Genomic DNA, 26,454 nt, shown 5'->3' with positions numbered 1-26,454 from the left:
CTCCAGGAGCCACTAGGGCGGCGCTAAAGAGCCGCGGGTTGCCGACCCCTGGTTTAGAGCTAAGATGCTAAGGCTGATTTTCCATTCCACACGCTTGCAGTTGGGTACCAACCAATAAATATATAAATCAATCAATCTGCCATCACATGTCGATCCATACTGGCCTCTAGAGAAACTCAACACAGTCCTACGGTTGTCACATACGCTGCATGGGTCACAACTACATCTTTATTAACCTAATAACCACCACGAATGACGTTTGATGGGGGTGCAAAAACTCAAAATCTTAACAAGAATATTATAAAATGTCTCAATTTTAGTCCAATAAATCTCATTACACCTAAAACAAGACTCATCACTGGAAAAAACTACAATTTTCACCTGTTTCAAGTAGATTTTCACTTAAAATAAGTAGAAAAATCTGCCAGTTTTTTTTTTGCTTGTAATGAGAAGATAAATCTTGTCCCACTGGCAGATTTTTCTACTTATTTCAAGTGAAAATTTACTTGAAACAGGTAAAAATTGTCAAATAACAAGTTATTTTTCTGGTAATGACTAAAAATTCGACATTTTAACTAAAAATAAGACAATATTCCTGGTAAGATTTTGAGTTTTTGCAGTGCTTTGATGGGTTTAGTTGAGACCTCGGGTCAACGGTTAGGTATTTACACTCAGTTGTATAAAAGTCTGGAACTGTGTGTGGGCACAGAAACATCCAGGGAGGTCAGACGGGATTATTTGGCTTGGAATTCCACGTTAGCTCGTAAGGCAGACTGAGAGTCGGGGTGAGGAGTCCAGAGTCCAGTCCTGGTCCTGGATCACAGCGGCCTCACTTGGATGACGTTGACCAGCGTCGTCTCCTCGTCCTTGGACGTCACGTCCAGCTGCTGGAAGTCGTCGCCGGTGATGATGAAGACGATGGAGGAGGAGTTGAAGGTGACCCTCTTCTTGGGCCGGTCCCTGCTGGCGCCGCAGGAGCCGGAGACGACGATGGGGCGGATGGGCCGCTGCACCGGGGCCAGGATGGGCCGCTCCCCCGGGGCCAGGGGCCGCTCCTTCAGGTTACGCTGGAGCCACGAGAGCCGGGAGCAGAGGAGCTGCAGCAGGCAGCGCCGGAACTGGGACACAAACACACAAACACACTCAATATACACAATTTGAGGCTTGCCAAATATGTAAAATGTCAAAAAAATGTCTGGAATCAAATTCTGCATGCTTTCAATGCTTAAAACTGAAATTTAAGCAGAATAGGGCAGGGCTCGGCAACCCGCGGCTCCAGAGCCGCATGGGGCTCTTTAGCACCGCCCTAGTGGCTCCTGGAGCTTTTTCAAAAATGTTTGACTTTTTTTTCCTTTTTTTCTTTTTTTCTCTTTTCCTTTTTTTCTTCTTTTTTCTCTTTTTCTCTCTTTTTCTCTTTTATTTTCCTTTTGTTCTTCTTTTTTTTCTTTGTTTTTCCTTTCCTTTTTAATCTCGACATTTCAACTTTCTGGAAATTGTACTTCAACATTAATCTCGACATTACGACTTTTTTCTCGAAATTTTGACTTTTTTCTCGACATTTCGACTTTTTTCTCGAAATTGTACTTCAACATTAATCTCGACATTACGACTTTTTTCTCGACATTTCACCTTTTTTTTAGAAATTTTGACTTTTTTCTGGAAATTGTACTTCAACATTAATCTCGACTTTACGATTTTTTTCTCGACATTTCAGATTTTTTCTCAACATTTCGACTTTTTTCTCAACATTTCAACTTTTTCTCAACATTTCGACTTTTTTCTCGACATTTCAACTTTTTTCTCGACATTTCGACTTTTTTCCTCAACATTTCGACTTTTTCTCAACATTTCGACTTTTTTCTCGACATTTCAACTTTTTTCTCGACATTTCGACTTTTTCTCCACATTTCGACTTTTTTCTCGACATTTCAATTTTTTTCTTTTTTTTGTGTTTTTGGTCCAATATGGCTCTTTCAACATTTTGGGTTGCCGACCCCTGAACTAGCTGACTAGTGACTAGTGTGATTCCTCTCTCCAGCTACAGGGAGCACATAAGTCAGCGCTGGCGAGGTGGACAATATTTGTAGGCCTCAAAGATCCAAAATACAGCAGCGCGAGTGCTGACAGGAATCAGCAGGAGAGACCACGTCTCTCCAGTGTTAGAACTAGCTGACTAGTGACTAGTGTGATTCCTCTCTCCAGCTACAGGGAGCACATAAGTCAGCGCTGGCGAGGTGGACAATATTTGTAGGCCTCAAAGATCCAAAATACAGCAGCGCGAGTGCTGACAGGAATCAGCAGGAGAGACCACGTCTCTCCAGTGTTAGCGTCGCTCCATTGGCTACCCGTAAAATTCAGAATCCAATTAAAAATTGTATTACTTGCATATAAAGCCCAAAACGGCTTAGCTCCGCAGTATTTACAAGACCTGATAGTGCCTTATGTTCCTGGCAGAGCTCTCCGTTCTCGGAGTGCAGGTTTACTCGTAGTTCCTAGAGTATCTAAATGTAGATTTGGAGGGCGGGCATTCTGCTATCAGGCCCCATTACTATGGAACCAACTTCCAATCTGGGTTAAGGAGGCTGACACCACCTCCACCTTTTAAACTAAACTTAAAACCTTTCTGTTTAGTAAAGCCTATAGTTAGTGTTTAGTAAACCTCTAGCTGGTGTTGGTAAATCTCTAGGTAGTGTAAACTCTAGTGTGTTAGAGTCAGTAGTCATAGTTGCAGCTATAGAACAAGACTATAATAGTTAGGCCCCGTCCCAATTCACCCCCTCGCCCTCGTTTTCTTCACTACCCCTAAATTTTGCGCATTCCCGTGAGGGTAGTGGTGTCCCAATTCCTCTTTTCACCTAGGGGGAGTGGGCATATCGAGGGCTAGGGGCTGAGGATAACACCTTCAAATCGAGGGATTTCAGATGCTGACTTCGCGAGCGAGGGGGTATAAAAATTTCCCAGAATGCTTTTCGTCGTCATTTGCGGACTGAATCAAAAAAAAAACATGGCGGACATTTCTTAGTGAATAAATCAATATTTTTAGTTAGTTTCTGCATAAAAATGCGTTTTGATTACATTTCTAGCGAGAAATATATATTTTACTTTCATAATATTCACTCAGTGAATGTACATAACCCCTTTTTTTCCGTTGTTCGCGAAGAATCGCGCCGGAGTAAAGGCTGTTAGGTTACGCCGTAGGCTACGCAAGCTACGCCGTAGGCTACGTAAGCTACGCCATAGGATACGTAAGCTACGCCGTAGGCTCTGCGTCGATTTGACTCGCCGACCGAGGGCAAACAGGCAGACTCGTCTCAGATTGTGACCAAGGGAGTAAAAATTTTTTTGTGAGAAATAGAGAGAAATAATCCTGTGCTTCGTCAGATTTGTTTTGGATGTTTCTGATATAATAGTTTTCAGAAACCACAAAGCTGTAATTCACACACTTTCAGATAAAGCTGAAGTGAAGATAGCGGAGCTGTTTTATGGTCCCGCGTTAAATCGACGCAGAGCCTACGCCGTAGGCTCTGCGTCGATTTAACGCGGACCCATAAATCAGCTCCGGAGCCGGCAGGCAGAAATCTCTAAATTTTCTGAGCAAATTTCTTAACAGGCGTAGCTACAACTGTTAGATTTCATCTATTAAACCAACATGTATCTTCCTAAATGATTTATTTCAGCCAGCGTAATTCTCAACAGAGCTGCAGGTTTCTCTCCCGGGACAACGGAACAGCTTGACCCGGCAGACACGTCTGTTCTCCGGCTGTGAGCTGCTGCTGCTCCCCTGGGCCAGCGGCTCTTCTCATCTCCGAAAACGTCCAGTCAAATTTCTTAACAGGCGTTATTTGGATAAACTGAGCCCAGGTTGGGGATCTTAACGGTTACTTTTACGCCTGAAAAAATATTAAAACTTAATAAAGTGGCATATTAACAGCGCTACAGCTGAAATTAAAACAGCTTTTGTCTCTCAGCTTCCTGATCAGGGTAGGGATGAAAACGAGGGGGAGTAGGAGAATGGGACAGGCACCTGGGCTAAGTGCCCTAGATTTCAAGTGCCCTAAAATCTCCCCCTTCTTTTTTAGGGGGTAGGGAAGAAAAGAAGGGCGAGTGGAGAAAAGTAGGAGAAGTATTGAGATTGGGCCTTAGTCTCAAATATAGCTTGGTGGTAGATATGCTGCTATAGGCCTATGCTGCAGGGGGGACCGACATGATCCACTGAGCGGTGCCTCTCACCCTTCTTCTCCTCTCCTCTTCCCTTCCTCTCTTCTCCATTTCCATTTTTATTTATTATAACCATCTCATAGCTATCATTTTTGTCCATTGTTCCTGTAGTTTCTTGTGCTGGCCCCTCTTTTTTCTGTTTTGTGCATGTTTGCAGGCCGGAGCCTCGGGAGCTGCGTGCTGGCCTTCGATCCCGGTACCCCCCCCCCCAGTCATCCGGTTGCTGCTTCCACCTGCCTGCAGGTCCAGGTCCTGGTCCAGGTTTCTTCCCTCCTAAAGGGGAGTTTTTCTTGCCACTGTTTGGCTTTAGCCTTTTCTCCCATTAGGGGAGTTTTTACCTGCCATTGTTTATGTAATAATTTCTCGGGGTTCATGTTCTGGGTCTCTGGAAAGCGTTTAGAGAAAACATCTGTTGTATTAGATGCTGTACAAAAAAAACTGAATTGAATTGAAATTGAAAAGATGACAACCAACCTTCCGGCTCATGAATGCGTAGATGAGGGGGTTGTACGCCGTGCTGGACTTGGCGAAGAACGAGGGGATGATGGCGACCGTGGGAGAGACCATGCTCTTCCTGCCGAAGGCCTCCATCATGGACACGACGGCGTAGGGCGTCCAGCACACCAGGAAGCAGGAAATCATCAGCAGAAACATCGCAGCCACCTTCTTCTCGTAGCGCAAGATCTTGATGATCTGAACCGTCTGGAGGTCCTGGATGGAGCGGAGCTGCGGGAGACGGAGATATCAGGACGTCGGTAAAAGTTATGGCAGAAAGTAGGAACTATCAGATATGGACCAATCAGATGCTTTTTGCTGTCTATCGTCGCCACGGTAACGCTTTTGAAAAGTAATGTGCATCGTCGCAGGATGGAGACGCATATTTTGATGTATAACACACCTGGGTGCACGTTACGGTTCGGGCCGTATTAACGGCCGAAGGAATGGCATAAATTGCGCCAAAAATACACGGTTAATTCAAAATGTTCAAAATGGCCGACTTCCTGTTGAGTTTGGGCCATGGCGCCAAGAGACTTTTCTTTAAGTTGCGACATGATACAAGTGTGTACCGATTTTCGTGCATGTACGTCAAACTGTATTGTGGGCTTGAGGCACAAAGTTTTCTAGGGGGCGCTGTTGAGCCATTAGGCCACGCCCATTAATGCAAACCATTAAATATCAAATTTTTCGTCAGGCCTGGCTTGGTGCAAAATTTGGTGACTTTTGGGGCACGTTTAGGGGGAAAAAAGGCCCTCCTTTCGTCGGAAGAAAAATAAAAACAACGAGAACTCCTACAGATACAATAGGGCCTTTGCACTGTAAGTGCTTGGGCCCTAATGATAGTGGACTTATTGAAATGTTTAACCCCTACTTTATGCTTAGTTTTCTTTTTCCACTGCACCAGAACTGAACTGCTTCACTAAAACCTATGAGAAAAAAAGCCATTGTTGGATGGTTACATTTTTTAGAAATTAAAGGACCAAATTATTATTTCTCTACCTTACTTTTTTCCCCATTGTACCAAGCTTGTACCTAACCATGACTTATGTGTACAGTTACACCCCGATGCATGTCAAGGTCAATTGCGCCCTTCCAAAAAAATTTCAGCACCCGCCACTGGTTTGTAGATCACGTCATCCGAGTACAGCCAACTTATTTATTATTAAAATAAGGAGACAGCTGATGAAAGTAACATCAGCACCAGGAGGCCACAGGTAGGATTTATATTTGCAAAATGAGTAACTGTCAGGGTATCATTTCTCCCAGTTTTGAGTTTTCATTTCTGTCCCTCCTGTTTCCCATCTGCCCTGATTGTCGTCACCTGTGTCTCATTATCCCCTGTTATATCTAGTCTTGTCTTTCCCTGCTCCCTGCTGGTCCGTACTGTTTGCTCCCTCCATGTTCTCCTCTAGTTTTTTGGATTCCTGTTTATTGTTCTGCCTTGGTGATCCTGCTCTGCAGCGTTTTTGGTTTTGTTTTGTTCAATAAATCCTGCCTTTTTGCCAACTCCTGCCTCCTGCTCTCCTGCATTTGGGTCCTCAACAACCACACCGTGACAGTAACTGGGGAGACGAGGAGATCCGCGAGTTACTCAGCCGAGGACGCCATTTGTCTGGAACCACAAAAGATGTTTGGACAAGTGGACACAAAGATGACAAACCGGAGCTTTGCAAGAAGCAAAACCGGCCAAGAACACTCACAATCCTGATGTTCAGCCATCCTCATTCTGACGGTGATATTAACCTGCTGATCTGGGAACAATGCATCATTGTGCAGCAGGTCCACCAGGTTTAGCTTTGTTTGGCGGCTAACGCCTCCCGACTCGCCTGCCCTTCAGGCCCGAGGTGACAAATAACCTGCGTTTTCATGGCCAACGCGCGATAAACAAGCGTTCATGGGATAGTGGTGGCTTTTAATCTGAATTGGTAATTAATTCATCTTTTTATTTTCATGGGGTTTCCTCTTGAGTTTTATTTAGCGACATTTTCATTCATTTACAACTAGATGCAAACATCCTGGTAACGGCTCAAAGGTTAGAAATGTTAGAAATGTTCTGCAGTCAAAGTGATGAGACGATAAAGAATCTGTCCATTCATCTGCAGGCTTTTTCATTCATGCACCTTTTCTTTTTTTATTATTTATGAATTATTATTCATTAAGCCCCAATCTGCTTCCACGTTAACGGTCCGTTGCACTGCAGGCTTCTGAATATCTGCTACGTGATGAGATTGTCTGACTCCTGCAAAGCTGGGCCGAGCTGCTCCTGCAGGAAACCAAAAACGCTCTGCAGCTTCTTCTCTTTTAGTTCTGTTTGAACATTCCCCCAAAGCTCTGTGATGTGTGAGTGTGATGATGGGGGGGAGTAGCAGCTCACACCTTCAGCAAACCCATCAACATCTAACCAAGGAATCTGATGCAGACCGACATCAGATTTGATGTGTTGAGCACTTTTCACACTGCAAAAACTCAAAATCTTACCAGGAATATTTGTCTTATTTCTATTTAAAATGTCTCATTTTTAGTCAAAAAACCTCATTACACTTAAAACAAGATTCATCACCAGAAAAATAACTTGTTATTTGACAATTTTCACCTGTTTTAAGTAAATTTTCACTTGAAATAAGTAGAAAAATCTGCCAGTGGAACAAGATTTATCTTCTCATTACAAGCAAAAAAATCTTGTTCCACTGGCAGATTTTTCTACTTATTTTAAGTGAAAATCTACTTGAAACAGGTAAAAATTGTTGTTTTTTCCAGTGATGACTCTTGTTTTAAGTGTAATGAGATAGTTTTTGACTAAAAATGAGACATTTTAACTAGAAATAAGACAAATATTCTTGGTAAGATTTTGAGTTTTTGCAGTGCAGAAAAGATATACGCAACTTTAGATGGCTTTATTCACACATTTGTCACTTTTGCATTCATGTTCATCACATCGTAATTCAGGTATTACCCCAGGAAGTCACGGTACACGCACCCCTAGGGCAAATGTATCTTTTACTCAAGAGAGGACACTAAATCAAGAGTTGTATAATACAAAAGTCTCACATCATGTCACATCTACACTGACAATTTATTTTCCCACACCAAATCTCACATGTCAGGTAAAAAATAGTGGTAGATATTTAAGGTGTTGTAGACAACATATAATTAATAAAAACTGGCTAGTATCTTATTCATGAGGATAATGATTTACATGTACGGTAAAGTTTAATGTAGGTTTGTCGTATTATTTCGTTTTCTCAATGCAAAAACTCAAAATCTTACCAGGAATATTTGTGTTATTTCTAATTAAAATGTCTCATTTTTAGTCAAACAAATCTCATTACACTTAAAACAAATGTCATTACCAGAAAAATAACAATTTTCACCTGTTTCAAGTAGATTTTCACTTGAAATTAGTAGAAAAATCTGCCAGTGGAACAAGATTTATCTTCTCATTACAAGCAAAAAAATCTTTTTCTACTTATTTTAAGTGAAAATTTACTTGAAACAGGTGAAAATGGTCAAATAAAAAGTTATTTTTCTGGTAATGACACTTGTTTTAAGTGTAATGAGATTTGTTTGACTAAAAATGAGACATTTTAACTAGAAATAAGATATTTAAGATTTTGAGTTTTTGCAGTGCTTTCTTTATGTCTTGTTTTTAACTGTATGTTTTAAATGTATTGTTTTTTAATGTGGAACCCAGTAAGACTAGCTGTGTTTAAAGGTATAGCAAATGGGGATCCTTGCAAATAAAGAAATAAACACATTTAATTCTGCTATAATAACAGTGTTGGTCATGGCAGTTGAAACTGCTGATTTACAAGCAGAGAGCAGAAGTTTTCACTCGTTCATCCGACCAAGATGCTATAAACAAACAAACTCAAGTGCCACAGCTAATTAATGCAACCAATTAAAGGTTCAGCTGCACAAGGTTAATGAAAAGCTGTTTTCCTTCACACATTTTCAACACTGTCAGATTTCCCCGTTAGCGCTGCCGTCATGGGCGCAATTTCCACTGGGGACAGGGGGGACATGTCCCCCCCACTTTTCAAAATCATGTTTTTGTACCCCCCACTTTTTATAGTTTAAAAACGAACGGTGGCTCAGCGTGTAATTGCGAATCATCAAGACACCCTGTGCCGAGGTACTGACGGCACGGCAGCCCCGCTCCCCCTCCTCCTCCTCCCCTCCCCTCAGTGCTGCTCAAGGCTGATTTATGGTTCCGCGTTAAATCGACGCAGAGCTTACGGCGTAGGGTACGCGGCGACGCGCAACGTACAGTGAGCGTAGGTTCTGCGTCGATTTAACGCGGGCCATAAATCAGCCTTCACAGACAGACAGCCAGGACGCGGCGCAGAAATGAGGAGGAGCCGGCAGCTCAGTTTAAAATCCATTTTTGCAGCGGGACAAAAAAGCAGCAGCACTGCTGTGTTGCAGGTAGGCTGTGCACACACAGAGAGCTTGAAGGTGACAACAAACTGCCAGGAAAAGGCTATTAGTATTGTTACTTTAGAACAATATTACTCCAAGTGAAAAGTACTTTGCATTAAAACTACTCTTAAAAGAATAATTTATCCAAAACCTTGATTTGATTTGATTTGATTTATTTTATTTTTGTACATGTAAAAAAAAAAGAAGAAACAACACTTCATGAGAAGTTTAAGCAAACAAAACAAAACAACATCCTTCAAAACTTGATAAATTGATTTACATGTGACAAAAAAGGAGTAGGAAGAAGTGTAAACTTAAATAGGAAGAAGTGTAAACTTAAACCTTACTCAAGCAAATGTAACTGAGTACTACCCACCTCAGGTTATGTGTGTTGTATAGAGGAAAGCACATTTTCTCTCTGCTGTTACTTCACTAACTGTAATGTTGGACTTACACCACAGGCTCAAACTCAGAGAGAGGCAGGGGAAAGCAGCAGCAGCAGCACTGTAGTGCAGGTTAATATGTTGTAAATGGTTAGGTGATTTTGGTTTGTTTATAAGGAAAGGAAGAAATGAACATGATCTATTTTCATATTTCATAGGAGAAATATGTGGAGACAGGCGCAAGTGAAGAAGTGCAGGCAGGCAGGAACCCAACCATGTTAGCCCAAAAGTGATTGTAGAACAGAATCTCAACAACAAAACCTTAAGAACAAGAGAAGTGGTACTGTGAATTTCCTTGGCTCCATTATAAACAAGGAGTCAATGGAATCCTATGTTTTTTCTGTGCCCAAGCTTTTGAAAATGAAAAATCAAGCCTGGCCAAGGGTGCAGATCCAGCATTTTCCCAAAACGGGCAAAAAAAAAAAGTTAAGTGTCTAAAAAAGTAAATGCATATTAAAATCGTTTGATCGTTCACATTCACACACACACACACACATAGTCTTACAAAGCCACACTGCACATCCACGCTACAGCTACACGCACAAATTTACCCATCCTACTTGTGTCCCCCCCACCTCTGAAACTAAAGTTTCGCCCTTGGCTGCCGTTCATACGATGAACAGACGGAAAAACTAAAATAAATCCTTAACTTCTAAAGATATTCAGCGTTGTATCTGGAGACAGAAAGTGTGAGATCTCGACTTGATCCCGCTGCTGTAACTGCAGCGTGTTGGCGTTTGGCAGGTCTACGTGTGGTAGCACGTCGCTGCCACTGGGGGGCGCTCTCACAAACAAGTGATGATTCTCTTGGCTCGTGTTGTTTCTCACACCTACACCCAAACAAAGTTTTTAAACCAGAAAACTGTCCAGAGAAGCAGTCGTCCGTGTGTTTTCACTCGTGTTTCTTTGTTATGCAACATTTTTACAGCTTCAATCTCAAAATGAAGAAAGCGTTGTCAGCTCCTCCTGGCTCGAGCTACTAACTCCATGCATTTTAAGTTCCCAATATCGTCAACTTTTGGATGATACTGGATAGGACAAGTATTGAAAGCTACAGCAGGTTGCAGTTCTCGTGAGGTTAGTGACAATTCAGTTTGGAGAGACACAGTAATGCTTTTTAAAAATTATTATATTATAAAACGGGAAATTTATGGGAAAATATAAATACGGGAGGACGACGGGAAAGACGGTAAATTACGGTAGTTTCTCGGCCAAAACGGGAGACTTGACAGGTGTGGGTGTGTGACGATTAGTCAACGTTGTCGACAAAAATAATTTTGTGAACAGAGCAAGGCATCTTTGCAGCAGGGCCGGTACTAGAAAATGATGAGTAGGGGTGCATTTCAGATCAGAGGGGGTGCACATGCCTGGCACGTTATTAAACACTAAATTATGTTTTTTCCCATAATTTCAAGCGGAATGATACTAGCAAAACAAGAATATTTCAAGTGCATTTTTGTAGCAATATCGCTGCAGATTAAAGAAAATGCTACATTTAGTCTGGACTACCTCACCCATCAGACAATCTAGCAACAGAAAATAAAACATAGCAACAAAAATAAATATAACCATAAATATACAGGACTGTCTCAGAAAATTAGAATATTGTGATAAAGTCCTTTATTTTCTGTAATGCAAAAATGTCATACATTCTGGATTCATTACAAATCAACTGAAATATTGCAAGCCTTTTATTATTTTAATATTGCTGATCATGGTTTACAGCTTAAGAAAACTCAAATATCCTATCTCAAAAAATTAGAATATTCTGGGAATCTTAATCTTAAACTGTAAGCCATAATCAGCAATATTAAAATAATAAAAGTCTTGCAATATTTCAGTTGATTTGTAATGAATCCAGACTGTATGACTTTTTGTTTTTTTAATTGCATTACAGAAAATTAAAGGACTTTATCACAATATTCTAATTTTCTGAGACAGTCCTGTAAACTTGTTTGCATCGTTGTGCTTGAACCACTTCTGAATATCCATGGTTACTTTGTGTTAACGGAGCAGCAGAGAGCAGCGTCTTGCTGGTGCAGGAAACTGCTGGAAGCATGAGTGACGGACACTGGCAGATTTATGGTTCAGCGTTGCACCAACGCAGAGCTTACGGCGTAGGATATGCGGTGACGCGAACGTACGGTGCGCGTCGCTGCATATCCTACGCCGTAGACTACGCCGTCGATTTAACGCGGAACCATAAATCAGGCTTAACGCGCGCGCATTTGTCAGTTTTCTGTTCGTCTTTTCAACTGAGCATGAAGATACATAAACTGTGGGTGCAATGCTGATGCTCCCTCGTAGACCCGAGCCTGCTTTGCAGAGAGTTGCACATGTATAATAGAGTAAAGCACAAGGTACACGATACAGCAGCGGGCGATGTAACACCACAGACACCAGCAGTAAAGTTCATCTTTCATGTCTTTAATTTATAATTAGCACATAATTTAAAAAACCTCATGCAAAATTTTAAAGCTGAAAGCTAAATAAGAGACATTAAATAGTTCATAATTGGATTAGATCGTTTCAATAGTCAAGGACTGATCGACTGTCACAATAGTCATTAGCTGCAGCCCTAGAAGTGTGAAACTGAAAAGAAGACATGATTTTAGTTTTTCTCCTTCAGGGAAAATGTCAAGGTAAGTGCACAAAAGAAGTGCTGCAACTGAGTCGGTAGGATCAAACTGTGCCTTGTACATCCTGAATGTGAGGAATTGTACTTGAAGTCAACCACAGATAAAGTCAATTAAAGCTGCAAGCAGCGATGAACGTTCCTCCACCCTTGTAACATTCAGGCTGCAGTGGAAGCTTGTATGACTTGATGTAGATTCTTCAGACCTGGACATTTAGTGGATGAAACCACCCACGACTCTCTATATCGAACCATTCAAAAGTTATGGTAGAAAGTAGGAACTATCAGATATCGACCAATCGGAAGAAGGGGGGGGGGCGTGCTTTTTGGCATCTAGCGTCGCTACGTAACGCTTTTGACGGAGAAAAGTAATGCACATCGTCGCAGGATGGAGACGCACATTTTGATGTATAACACACCTGGGTGCACGTTACGGTTAACTGCCGAAGAAGTCGCATAAATTTCGCCAAAATTACACGATTAATTCAAAATGGCCGACTTCCTGTTGGGTTTGGGCCATGGCGCCAAGAGACTTTTCTTTAAGTTGCAACATGATACAGGTGTGTACCGATTTCCGTACATGTACGTCAAACCGTATTGTGGGGCTTGAGGCACAAAGTTTTCTAGGGGGCGCTGTTGAGCCGTTAGGCCACGCCCATTAATGCAAACCATTAAATATCAAATGTATCACCAGACCTGGCTTGGTGCAAAATTTGGTGACTATTGGGGCACGTTTAGGGGGAAAAAAGGCCCTCCTTTCGTCAGAAAAATAAGGATACAATAGGGCCTTTGCACTGTAAGTGCTCGGGCCCTAATGAACGTTTTTACGCCTCACCATTCTCACGGTGTAGAGGATGTTCCCGTAGCAGTAGATCATGATCCCCACGGGCACGAAGAAACAGGCCAGCAGGAAGAAGAGGATGAAGGAGGCGTCGTTGGGGTCTTTGGACGTCCAGTCCAGGGAGCAGCCCAGCCGGTGGATCTCCAGGGTGTAGCGGTTCCAGCCCAGCAGCGGGGCCCCGGTCCAGGCCAGAGAGTACAGCCAGATGTGGGCGATGGCCCGCCAGGCCCAGGGGAAGTCCACCACCTGGGCGTGCACCACCCGGACGTAGCGCTCGTAGGCCAGAGCCGCCAGAGTCATGATGGACACGATGCCTGGACGGACGGAGAGAAAGAGAGGGAGAGAGACGAGCAAACTGAGTAACGCAGAAATAAGAAGGCTGAAGGATCTGGGTCAGCGGCTACTCATCGTCTCTTTGAACCCAATCTCATCTGCATGTAAACAAAACTGAGCGTCACATTCAATCACTTTAGTCGGGGACCGTGAGAACTAACGGCTCTAAGAGAAGCGTCTGCATTATGTCGTCTGATTTTTCCAAGTGAAGTGAAGTGGTTTGCATATTTGTAGCTCTTCAGTTCCTCTTGTAGATCAGTTTGTTCCCACTTTTACATGCGAGCTGGCAGGTGAGACAACTGGAGACAAATACTTTTACACGCGAGCTGGCAGGTGAGACAACTGGAGACAAATTGTACTTCAAACACACACAGCAGCTTATCCACAGTATTTACATCCGTCTCTCTTGAAATACTATACTTATGTATTAGGGGTGTAATGATACATTAATCTCACGATACGATACGATATTATAGCAGTATTTTTTTAACAACCTTGAATGAGGAACATATGACTGGAAAAAATTGTCTTTTATTTGAAAGACACAAAATACAAAACAATGCTGTACGTTTGTCCTATTGTTACAGTTTGTAATGCTTTATAACTGTTTAAGTTTTAAAGAGAAAGCCAGGCCAACCATTTTACACTAATGAACTAAAAGTAAATGTCAGGTTTGCATTATGATCTTCAGTTTCATACAAGTATAAATATTTAGACACAAACTGAATAGTTTCTCTCATGTATGACTTGACTTTTTTCTTTTCCAGAAATGTAACTAAAATTAAATAAATAGATAAAAGTAAATGAATACATGCAATTTTACATGATAAAAAAGATTGATTCATGCTCACCTTATAAGTTTAAGAGGAGATTTATTTTTGTTGAGAAGGTTATTTTGGTAATTCAGGGTTCATTATTTTATAAATATATTCTTTATATTCTGATGTAAATCAGGGACTATAATGACACTAGTCAGTTTATCTGTAGTGATTAGTCTGTTTTAGATTGGGCGGAGTGATACGCCACAGTACGGCACTAGGTGCTGTGTTGATGTTCTAAAATCCTACACTGTTGAGGGACATTAAAGTACACTGGAACTCAGCAGAAGTTGTCCCCGTGTTTATCCTACTCACGACCCCAAAAAGGTTTAATTTAATAAGGTAAGGCTTAACTCTACACCAGCCTTACATAAGTAAAAGTTCAGACCTCAAAACGGGACTAGTTTCTTCTGAGCGGAGGAAGATTTTGGTCCGCGGGTCGAGGCGCGTTACTAGTCAACACAATAGATTAATATTAATAACCCAATATCAGATACAGTTTGTCACCTCCACGACACGTATCGTAGTGCTGGGCGGTATACCGATCCATACCGAATACCGGTGTTTATTTTTCTTATGATATGAATTTTTCATATACCGTAATACCGGTGAGTATGTACAGTAGCCCACACAACGTTGGGAACGCTGCATGCACGGCGGAACGTAGCGCCGCTCAACACTGTTTCCCCTACCACTGTATGGGCCGCCAGGCCAACGAGACCCCCCGCCAGGCCTAAAAAAAATTAAATAAATCAATGATCATTTACGTTTAGGAGCGCCTCCACAGCGCTGTTCTGCAACGGGAGTCAACCTGCTTCGTTGCCTAGTAAAGCCTAAATTATGGTTCGGCTTTAAATCGACGTAGAGCCTACGCCGTAAGCTACGGCGTAGGGTACGCGGTGACGTGCACCGTACGGCCGCTGACCGCGTACCCTACGCCGTAGGCTCTGCGTTGGTGTAACGCGGAACCATAAATCAGCCTTAACGATGCGAGTACCACCGCTGAGAGCGCGGGCATATTATTATACATAATGGGATGTATAGAGTTTGTAGCTAGCCAACTATGGCGCCGGCCAAAAAAAGAAAAAATATTGCGGGCGACAGACAACATGATATAAAGAAATCTTTCTGCCAGGTACGTGTGTTTGTGTTTGCATGTGACGCTGCAGGGAAGCATGAAGGAAAACACAGCCCGACGACACACCATGCGTCCGCGGGGTCCTAGCGCCAGGCATACGCAAGGCCATGCAAACCTGTATTTATACTAGTGTGGACATTAATGTTTTTCTACAATATTTCTTCCTCATGACAGTAAAATAAGCCATTCTAAGCCAATTTACTGCAGCAATTCCTTTCCAAATCATTAGAAAATGTGTTTAACACCCAGTTGTGCATGAAAAAAAAATACAGTGATATACCGTGAAACCGATATAATTTTGAAAAATACCGTGATATACATTTTTGGTCATACCGCCCAGCACTAACGTATCGTGATGTTTTTGTATCGCAAAATTTCGTGGCACGATATATTGTTACACCCCTAGCATGTATGTATGTATGTACAGTATGTATGTATCATTTCTGCCATACACCTCATTTGGACAGAGCCACAAGGAATTCCGATCTGGTACAGGACTGGGGGCTCTTTAACCTTAACAGGTTCAAAGCCAAAACTAAGATTCAATACACCACCATCATGGAGCTCCAGTATGTGGACGACAATGCCATCGTAGCACACTCTGCAGACCTGCAGGGCATCCTGAACGCCTTTTCTAAGGCATACAGAGCCCTGGGTCTGGCCCTGAACATCCAGGTGCTACATCAGCCTCCTCCCAACCAGCCACCTGCTCCACCCACCAGAAAAGTGGACAACACCACGCTTGAAAATGTTGACCACTTCCCCGACCTCGGCAGCCTCCTTTCCTCCAAAGCGGACATCCACTCTGAGTTCAATCATCACCAGCGGAGCTTATGCCAGACTCCGGAAAAGAGTCTTTGAAGACCGAGATCTCCGGGTCGACACCGAGCTCCTGGTTTACAAGGCTGTGGTTCTAAACACCTCGCTGTACGGGGCAGAATCATGGACTACGTTTCCATGCATCAATAACTCTTTTAAAACCCGAATATTAGCAATAACCCGGTTACACGGCCATGTAAACACCAATAACCCCTTTGAATAACCCGAATTTGCTCATATTCGGGTTTTTAAAAACCATCCGCATGTCCGACACCCGTCTCCCCAAACATCTATACTCCCAGCTGGACAGAGGTCCCACACCCGTCTCCCCAAACAACTGTACTCCCAGCTGGACAGAGGTCCCACACCCGTCTCCCCAAACATCTATACTCCCAGCTGGACAGAGGTCCCACACCCGTCTCCCCAAACATCTATACTCCTAGCTGGACAGAGGTCCCACACCCGTCTCCCCAAACATCTATACTCCCAGCTGGACAGAGGTCCCACACCCGTCTCCCCAAACAGATTCTATACTCCCAGCTGGACAGAGGTCCCACACCCGTCTCCCCAAACATCTATACTCCCAGCTGGACAGAGATCCCACACCCGTCTCCCCAAACATCTATACTCCCAGCTGGACAGAGGTCCCACACCCGTCTCCCCAAACATCTACACTCCCAGCTGGACAGAGGTCCCACACCTGTCTCCCCAAACATCTACAGTCCCAGCTGGACAGAGGTCCCACACTCGTCTCCCCAAACAGGTTATATACTCCCAGCTGGACAGAGGTCCCACACTTGTCTCCCCAAACAGGTTATATACTCCCAGCTGGACAGAGGTCCCACACCTGTCTCCCCAAACATCTATACTCCCAGCTGGACAGAGGTCCCACACCCGTCTCCCCAAACATCTACACTCCCAGCTGGACAGAGGTCCCACACCCGTCTCCCCAAACATCTACATTCCCAGCTGGACAGAGGTCCCACACCCGTCTCCCCAAACATCTATATTCCCAGCTGGACAGAGATCCCACACCCGTCTCCCCAAACAGATTCTATATTCCCAGCTGGACAGAGGTCCCACACCCGTCTCCCCAAACATCTATACTCCCAGCTGGACAGAGATCCCACACCCGTCTCCCCAAACAGATTCTATATTCCCAGCTGGACAGAGGTCCCACACCCGTCTCCCCAAACATCTCTACTCCCAGCTGGACAGAGGTCCCACACCCGTCTCCCCAAACATCTATACTCCCAGCTGGACAGAGGTCCCACACCCGTCTCCCCAAACAAATTCTACATTCCCAGCTGGACAGAGGTCCGCGAGCTCCAGGTGGGCAGAGGAAACGTTTCAAGGACAACATCAGGAACAATCTGAGGAACATTTCTTTCATCTAAAAACTTAGAGACAGTTATACATGCATTAATTTCATCCCGGTTAGATTACTGCAATTCACTTTTTTCATGCCTCACTCAGCAAAATCTAAATAAACTACAGTTAATTCAAAATGCAGCAACCAGACTCATTACCCGGTCCAACAGGAGAGAACATATCACACCAATCTTAAAATCCCTTCACTGGCTCCCGGTCCGTTTTAGAGTGGATTTTAAAATTTTAATTATTACTTTAAAGGAGCTGTATGTAAGAGCAATAATAAAACGAATCATAAAATGACCCCGATATGTCAACAGACATTTAAAAATCATGTTTATTTCAAATACTTATGTCACTGACAACAGCCCTCAAGCCAGGATATTCCAGTTTAAAAAGAGGAGTTGCAGCCCTCAACTGATGTTTATGTTGTCATTTTTTTGTTTTGGCCTGAAGCTCCACCCTCCACCTATCTCCCAATCACCAAGTCAGTATTGTTTCTGAAGCTCCACCCTCCACCTATCTCCCAATCACCAAGTCAGTATTGTTTCTGAAGCTCCACCCTCCACCTATCTCCCAATCACCAAGTCAGTATTGTTTCTGAAGCTCCACCCTCCACCTATCTCCCAATCACCAAGTCAGTATTGTTTCTGAAGCTCCACCCTCCACCTATCTCCCAATCACCAAGTCAGTATTGTTTCTGAAGCTCCACCCTCCACCTATCTCCCAATCACCAAGTCAGTATTGTTTCGGCATCCGGGTTGCCAGCTCGGCTCTAATTATCGCAACCATGGCAGCCTACGTTCCTGCTGCATTCTGCAGCCTACCTGGCAACCTCTGGTCGGGGGGAGGAGTGGGAGGGTACACGCCGCTCAACAATATTTTGAAAGTGACTGCAGTACCAGTTTTGGACATTTCTTACAGACGGCTCCTTTAAGGCTCGTATGGGGCTAGCTCCTGATTCCATAGCTGACCTCCTGACCTCACCCTGAGATCCTCTGGTGGGTCATTCCTGGCCATTCCTTGGTCTAACTTTAAGACCAAGGGTGACCGGGCCTTTTCTGTTTTAGCCCCTCGCTTATGGAACGACCTGCCGGAGGAGATCAGGGAGATAACACACCGTCTTCTTTTAAGTCACTTTTAAAAACTCACTATTTTAGACTTGTGTTTAACTGATTGTATTATTTGTCTGTTTTTATTATCTCTCAATTGTGTCTTAATATTGTACTAATAGTTTGTTTCCTGTTGTTAATTGCATGTAAAACACTTTGTGACTTGTTTTTGAAAAGCGCTTTATAAATAAAGGTATTATTATTATTATTATAAGAAATTCCTGATAACATCTCAGGACTGGGAGCACATGGCCTTGAACAGGCTGCTGGAGGGCGTCGGTGCAAGAAGGTGCTGCACATCATGAGAAGGAACTCTACTGTGTCGCACAAACCAAACGACAACTCCGTAAGGAAAGACAGAAACGACCCACCACCTCTTTCCCCTGTCCACATCGCACAAAAATTAATGGATGAAGGTATGGATGGATGGATGATGGATATATGTATGTACGTATGTGTGTATATATGTATGTATGTGTGTGTGTGTGTGTGTGTATACATATATATATATATATATATATATATATATATATATATATATATATATATATATATATATATATATATATATATACATATATATACAGTATATATCTATATCTATAAATATAAAGCTATTCCAGGCTCAACTGCAGCTCCTCCTGAGTTTTTCTGGTCCCTGAATCACCAACCTCCACTGAGTAGGAGCAGAAAAAGGTGCAAAGATGGTGCTATTTTCTCCTAGGGAGCAGAAATAGAGGAAGCAGCACGTGCTGTAGAACTGTAACTACTATTGAGTTAACCTTGGATTCCATGGCACGCTCGGTATCAGCAGGATCTCTGGCACACTGGCCTCCCAAGACGCGCCCTGATTTTATCCAATCATCTTAGGGGGACGTCTGCGTGACCTTGGATCTCTCACATGTGTGACCTTGGATCTCTCTCTACACGCGAGGACATCGCGGTCTTCAGCTGCAGAGCTGTATTCAATCAGTAACTTAGAATCCATTATCTGTCAGGTCTGCTCCGTTCACCTGAGCGTGGGCATCTTTTCTCACTCAGAGTTATGTCAGAGATGAAATAAGAAGTCTTCAGTCCATCAACAGAGTATAAACCCTCCTGTGAGCAACTCAAGTTACAGGCTTGCTCCTGAATACAGTTCAAGAGGAATTAACTAGGTTAAAACGATGGTTTGACATTAATACATTATCTTTAAACATAAATACAACTAAATTCATATTATTTGGATACCGTAAACCTAATGACCAGCCACAAATTAAGATTAATAATATCAAACTAGAAAGAGTATATGAGAATAAATTCTTGGGTGTTATTATCGATAATAAACTATGCTGGAAGCCACATGTTGTTCATCAACCAACAATCTATTCATAAACTCACAAACTCTTAAATTTCATGACCTGGTGGGTTTTAAAACCGCTCAGTTTATGTTTAAAATAAATAGTAACACGTTCCCTGACTGTGTTCTGAAGCTCTTTCAGCGCAGAGTCGGTCATTATGAACTGAGAGGAATATGTATGTTTATGAAAACCAAGACAAGAATGACCGTGAAACAGAGAAGCATCTCAGTAAAAGGAGCCAATCTGTGGAACAACCTTGATAGTGAAATGAAACTGTGTAATACACTAAAGAAATTCAAAAATATGTATAAAGACAAGATCATAAATATTATAAATCATTGGCATAGCCACATTATGTAGATTTATTGCAAAATTATGGACAGAATTATGTGTGTATTATGTCTATGGAAGCATGCATGTATATGGATGTATGTATATGAAAAAGGCGAAATGTTGAGAAAAAAAGGCGAAATGTTGAGAAAAAAGTCGAAATGTCGAGAAATTCAGTCAAAATGTCGAGAAATTCAGTCAAAATGTCGGGAAAAAAGTCGAAATGTCGAGAGAAAAGTGGAAATGTTGAGAAAAAAGTCAAAATGTCGAGAAAAAAGTTGAAATGTCGAGAAAAAAAGTCAAAGTAAAAAAAAGTCTTTCTTTCTCTAATATATATATACATATATATATATATATATTTTTTTTTTTTTCATGTAGTTATTTTGTTTTGTTTTTTTTCAAATCTTGCACTATAGTGGCACGTTGACATTGTGTTAAAAGAGTAGACAAAATAAGCTTTGGCTTCAGTTTACACCTTTTGGTCCTTGCTTGATCTACATGCAAAACATTTTGTATTGATTACTGACTTCTACAACGTGACCAAATAAACATATCAAATCAAATCAAATCAACCCTCCTGTGAGCAGCTCAAGTTACAGCCTCTTCTGATCTTGCATTTGCCTGTGACATGATCTGCAATGCAAATCCAGATGGTCAGAAGGTTTGGCTGCAGCGCTGGCCGTGGACGCAGGCACGTGTCGGTTGATCGTATGCACAGGAGGCAATGTCACTTAAAGGGCAGGAAGACGGATGGGGACGGATGGGGACGGATGGGGACGGCTTCTCTCCCGTGCTGCCTGGCGTCTGACAGTAAAAGCAGCCAAAGGCTTGCAGGCTCGTTCTAATGAGCCGGGACTCACGTTCCTGCAGGAGGTGGGACTGGGAGACTCGGAGAACGACCCCAAGTGTTGGTTCACACTTCAATGCAAGACATTTTAGGTAATAATTAACCACCAGCCTTGTCACAGAAACAACAGGAGCAGTGGAAATGAGAAAAGATACCTCGGCATGAAGTCATGCCTGCAGAAAATCCACCAACATGCCAATAACAGATAATGCATTGACCAAAAATGAGTAAAAAAAATCTATAGAATAAATATACTATACACTATATATATATATATATATATATATATATATATATATATATATATACACACACACACATGGGCGGTATGGACTAAAAAATGTATTGCGATAATTTCTGGCATTTATCCCGGTAACGATAAAAAAAATACCAATACAAAAAGTGTCATCAATGGGAATCTTTCTTTCTTTCTGGCTCATTTCTTTCTTTCTTTCTTTCTTTCTTTCCTTCTTTCCTTTTTTCCTTCTTTCTTTCTTTCTTTCTTTCTTTCTTTCTTTCTTTCTTTCTTTCTTTCTTTCTTTCTTTCTTTCTTTCTTTCTTTCTTTCTTTCTTTCAGGCTAATTTCTTTCTTTCTTTCAGGCTCATTTCTTTCTTTCTTTCTTTCTTTCTTTCTTTCTTTCTTTCTTTCTTTCTTTCTTTCTTTCTTTCTTTCTTTCTTTCTTTCTCATTTCCGCAATTTATCATTTTTACCGCGAGACCACAAATTCTTACCGTGGGGAATTTTTTTGACGGTTTATCGTGAACGGTAAAATATCGCCCATTCCTAACACACACACACATACATACATATGTGTGTGTGTGTGTGTGTGTGTGTGTGTGTGTGTGTGTGTGTGTGTGTGTGTGGGTGATAGAGAGTGCATGTAAAATAAGTATTAAGTATAGTATTTCAAGAGAAAACTGGATGCTTTGCAGATTATTAATAATTCAGAATGACAATTATAGATTTTACCTACATTAATAAAATCCTACAGATATTAGTAAAACAATTTTATAGTATAAAATATTTATGAATGCAAAATCTCTATATTAAATAACAACCTCATAAGGCTTTCCTATAGAAATAAGATAATTTCTGCCCTCTAAAAGAAAATTATAACATTCACCTGTTACGGAACAAAGAACGATAAGGAGATATAATGGAAAAATCATTGAAAATAAAAACATGGGCTACTTTGAAAAAGAAAAAAGTTTAACTTAAGGCTTTACAAGTTTGCATGTCTAAATAAATGGTGTTATTCCTCACCGAACAAGCTGTTGCTGAACCCGTCCCACACGCACGTCGTCTGGCTCCAGATCCAGCGGCCTTTGACGCACGAAGCGAAGGTGAAGTTTATTCCGGTGATGGAGACCAGGAAGTCGCTGAGACTGATGTTGACCAGCAGCAGGTTGGTGGGAGTGCGGAGCTTCTTGAACCTGCAGTAGAGGACCATGACGACCACGTTGTTGCAGAACCCGAACACCCCGATGGTCCCGATGGTGAAGGCGAGCAGTCTGTAGGTTCCCAGGGCGAACATGTAGCGCTCCGCGCTGCCCGGGCCCGCGCTGCCCGGGCCCCCCGGGCCCCCGGTGGCGTTGGCCGGACTCATGGCGCTCGGATCGGCCTGGTTTCCAGCATGGTGAGAGGTGCGCAGAGGCGCGTCCTGGTCCTAGTGGCGGCGGCGCGTCCCGGTGGTGCTTCCCGGCCCTAGTGGCGCGTCCTGGTGGCTTTTCCTGGCTGCGCGTCCTGGTCTCCCGTCCTGGTCGCAGGTCCTAGTGGTGCGTCCTGGTTCCGCGTCCTGGTCCTGGTCTCCAGTCCTGAATGCGCGTCCTGGTCCTGCGTCCTGGTTTTGCGTCCTAGTGGTAATTCCTGTTTGCGCGTCCTAGTGGTGCGTCCTGGTCCTGGTTTTGCGTACTTGTCCTGCGTCCTGGTTGCAAGTCCACCCTTATAAATTATGAGCCAGTACAACTGTTAGGGAATACAGTGTGGTCGCAAGTCCTGGTTTTGCGTCCTGGTTTCCCGTCCTGCTCCTCCGTCCGGGTCTCGGGTCCTGGTCCTGCGTCTTGGTTTCGGCACCCGGTTCCTGCGTCCTTGTCCTGCGTCCTGAATGCGCGTCCTGCTCGCGGGAGACGGTGCGTCCTAGTGGTGCGTCCTGGTGGCTTATCCTGGCTGCGCGTCTTGGTCGCAAGTCCTGGTTTGCGTCCTGGTCCTGGTTTTGAGTCCTCCTGGTTCTGCGTCCTGGCTGCGCGTCTTGGTTTCGGGTCCTGGTTTTGCGTCCTAGTGGTGCGTCCCGGTCTTGGTTTTGCGTCCTTGTCCTGCGTCCTGGTCGCAAGTCCAGGTTTTGCGTCCAGGTTTTGCGTCCTGGTTTTGCGTCCTGAATGCGCGTCCTGGTCGCAAGTCCTTGTCCTGCGTCCTGAATGCGCGTCCTGCTCGCGGAAGACGGAGCGCTCTCTGCGCTCCTGCTCATCCAAACGCACCGACGCTGCCTGGAAAGGGAAAGTGGGTCGATGTTCCAACGTCAAGCCCGAACCTGCGTGATTGGCGTGTATACTTCTGCTCGTTCCTTCAAAATAAAATGACTTTCCTGGATTTGCACGCATTGTGGTTGTGAAATGCATCTGCATTTCACAACCACAATGTGTGCAAATTTAGGTGAGGTGAACTGTAGAATCATTTTATTATAATTTGATATAGGTCTTTTGTTCATTGTTTTAGTTTAAATGTTGAGACAGGAGGAAGCCTTAAAAAATCTGTGTAGTTTTTGATGAGAAACAGAGGTGGGATTAAATAAGTTTTCTTCTTCGCACTCCCTTTCGAGTGTTAATGAATTAATTTGTATTTTGAACCTGCACTTCTACTGTTAGAGGTTTAATTTTCTGTTGCTCGCAGGTCACTTATGTTATGTTGTAAATGTTGTATTGCTCAAAATAAATATGAACTGAACTGAACTTTCAACCAACTTTTTGTGCGACAGTCGTGGGTACATGTGAGATGATGATCATATTCAGATTCAGCATAATGTACGTAGGCCTATATAAAATGGTAAGTATAATAATGATATATATATATATATATATATATATATATATATATATATATATATATATATATATATATATATATATATATATATATATATATATATATATGTTGTATATGTATATGTATATTATTTATAATTGCTCTGGTATAATGTGCTGTAGTGCTGTAATATTTTTATAATGTAATAACAGGTATATTTGTTGAGAAAGTAAAGCTTGCTGTTATATTTATTTCTATTTATTTTTAGTTTGTATTCAAGAAAAATTGAAAAAGAAACAAGGGGTAGGACCTCATAAGTTTTTTTTACTTCCTCCTACTCCTTTTCGGGCATGAAGGTTTATTTCCCTTTGATTTGTTTTTTCTTTTTTATTTAATGCTCGAAATAAAGATTTCAATCAATATTTATCGTGAAAGGCGGCACATTTCGTTCAGAAACAGCTTTTAAGTGGACCTTTTAGTACAATACAACAGTTAATCAACACCACACAATCCATTGATGCTTTAGGTTTATTAGAGTAAGTATTTATATGGTTCCTTTATTCTGAAAGTGTCATTGTAACTTCCGCTATTAAACTCAATTTCAATTGAGTTTGTTCAACATAATTGAAGAAATATTTGGAGAAATGTAATGTCTTACTTAGTTTTATTTAATTTTGTTCAACTTAGTGCCATATTTATGTTACTATGTGCTATATTCTCTCGTTCATTCATTTTCATAGTGTATATATATTTATGTTTCCTGTTTCTTATTTGGTTTTTTACATACCGGTAGTTTTTGTGCACTTTTATGGAGCTGCCGACTAATCTCATTGTATCATTATAATGATAATAAAGGCTTTCTATTCTATTCTATTCTATTCTATTCTATTCTATTCTATTCTATTCTATTCTATTCTATTCTATTCTATTCTTCTCTATTCCATTCTATTCTATTCTATTCTATTCTATTCTATTCTATTCTATTCTATTCTATGCAATATACTGCGGACTTCATTCAATGTATGTCTTAATAATGTATCTGCTTATTTTCTTGATGCCAGACTTTGTATGTTCATGGTCAATGTTCTGACTGTGTTTAAAATCTTAAAATAAAGGTTTGAAAAACTTTTTTGAAAAATTTTACAGGGGAAGCAAACACATTTAGTGCTATTCTAATTAAAAACATTCATTTCAATTATTATTCCAATCCAGAGAAATGTATTTTACTGCAACTCAAACCAGCTGGCTGGAGTTCATCCACCTAACGCCATGGCAACAGCTCCATCCACCCTGGGGGAGCTGCTGATGAACATTTGTACAAGAATATCCACTTTAAAATTGAATTTGGGTGGAGAAGTCAGTAATGAGTGTTGCCAAAAGTCCAGTCCTATAGTCTAAATAATTAGGGCCTGAGCACTTACAGTAGTGCATTTTTTCTCGTTTTTCTTCAGACGAAATGAGGGCCTTTTTTCCCCCTAAACGTGCCCCAAAAGTCACCAAATTTTGCACCAAGCCAGGCCTGGTGATAAATGTGATATTTAATGGTTCGCAATTAATGGGCGTGGCCTATTAATGACGTACATGCACAAAAATCGCTACACACCTGTATCATGTCACAACTTAAAGAAAAGTCTCTTGGCGCCATGGCCCAAACCCAACAGGAAGTCGGCCATTTTCAATTAATTGTGTCATTTTGGTGAAATTTATGCCATTTCTTCGGCAGTTAATACGGCCCGAACCGTAACGTGCACCCAGGTGTGTTATACATCAAAATGTGCGTCTCCATCCTGCGACGACGCACATTACTTTTCTCAGTCAAAAGCGTTACCGTGGTGACGATAGACGCCAAAAAGCGCGCCCACCCTTCATCTGATTGGTCCATATTTGATAGTTTCTATTTTCTACCATAACTTTTGAATGGTTTGACATAGAGAGTCGTGGGTGTTTCATCCACTAAATGTCCAGGCCTGAAGAATCTACATCAAGTCATACAAGCTTCCACTGCAGCCTGAACGTTACAAGGGTGGAGGGCCGTTCATCGCTGCTTGCAGCTTTAATTTTTGTTTTTTTTTGTTTTTGTCTGCATATATACAGTATCAATGGTTAGCGCCTAATTGGCAGAAACCTTTTTCCCAGTATATATGCATTTTAATCTTGCAGCAGTTGTTATTTTTTGTGCGTAGGTATGTGAGAGTGAATGTGTCCAGTCCTCTTGTCTGACTGATCAAACATACTTTATTCACAGATGGAACCTGATCCCACCAGAGAGGACT

General features: G+C 42.1%; 1 protein-coding gene across 1 annotated transcript; it reads right to left on the bottom strand.

Moving 5' to 3' along the window:
* Window positions 1-599: 599 nt before the first annotated feature.
* On the bottom strand, window positions 600-23,377 carry opn3 (opsin 3). The gene is made up of 4 exons (XM_061745310.1): window positions 22,427-23,377; window positions 13,049-13,368; window positions 4,693-4,944; window positions 600-1,118 (listed from the first exon to the last, which is right to left on the bottom strand). Exons 1-4 carry the CDS (start codon window positions 22,767-22,769, stop codon window positions 819-821), a joined length of 1,215 nt encoding a protein of 404 aa, XP_061601294.1. The 5' UTR covers window positions 22,770-23,377; the 3' UTR covers window positions 600-818.
* Window positions 23,378-26,454: the final 3,077 nt, after the last annotated feature.

Source organism: Cololabis saira, chromosome 17 (assembly GCF_033807715.1).
Source record: "Cololabis saira isolate AMF1-May2022 chromosome 17, fColSai1.1, whole genome shotgun sequence".
Lineage (NCBI taxonomy): Eukaryota > Metazoa > Chordata > Actinopteri > Beloniformes > Belonidae > Cololabis > Cololabis saira.
The sequence above is the reverse complement of the archived record's forward strand: the minus strand, read 5'-3'. Positions and strand labels throughout refer to the sequence as shown.

Coding starts and splice junctions, on each gene's coding strand:
- opn3 (XM_061745310.1), bottom strand. CDS start 22,769: ATGAGTCCGGCCAACGCCACCGGGGGCCCGGGGGGCCCGGGCAGCGCG. Junction 13,369..22,426: donor GTTCAGCAACAGCTTGTTCG/GTGAGGAATAAC, acceptor CCGTCCGTCCAG/GCATCGTGTCCATCATGACT. Junction 1,119..4,692: donor ACGCATTCATGAGCCGGAAG/GTTGGTTGTCAT, acceptor TTTGTGTCCCAG/TTCCGGCGCTGCCTGCTGCA.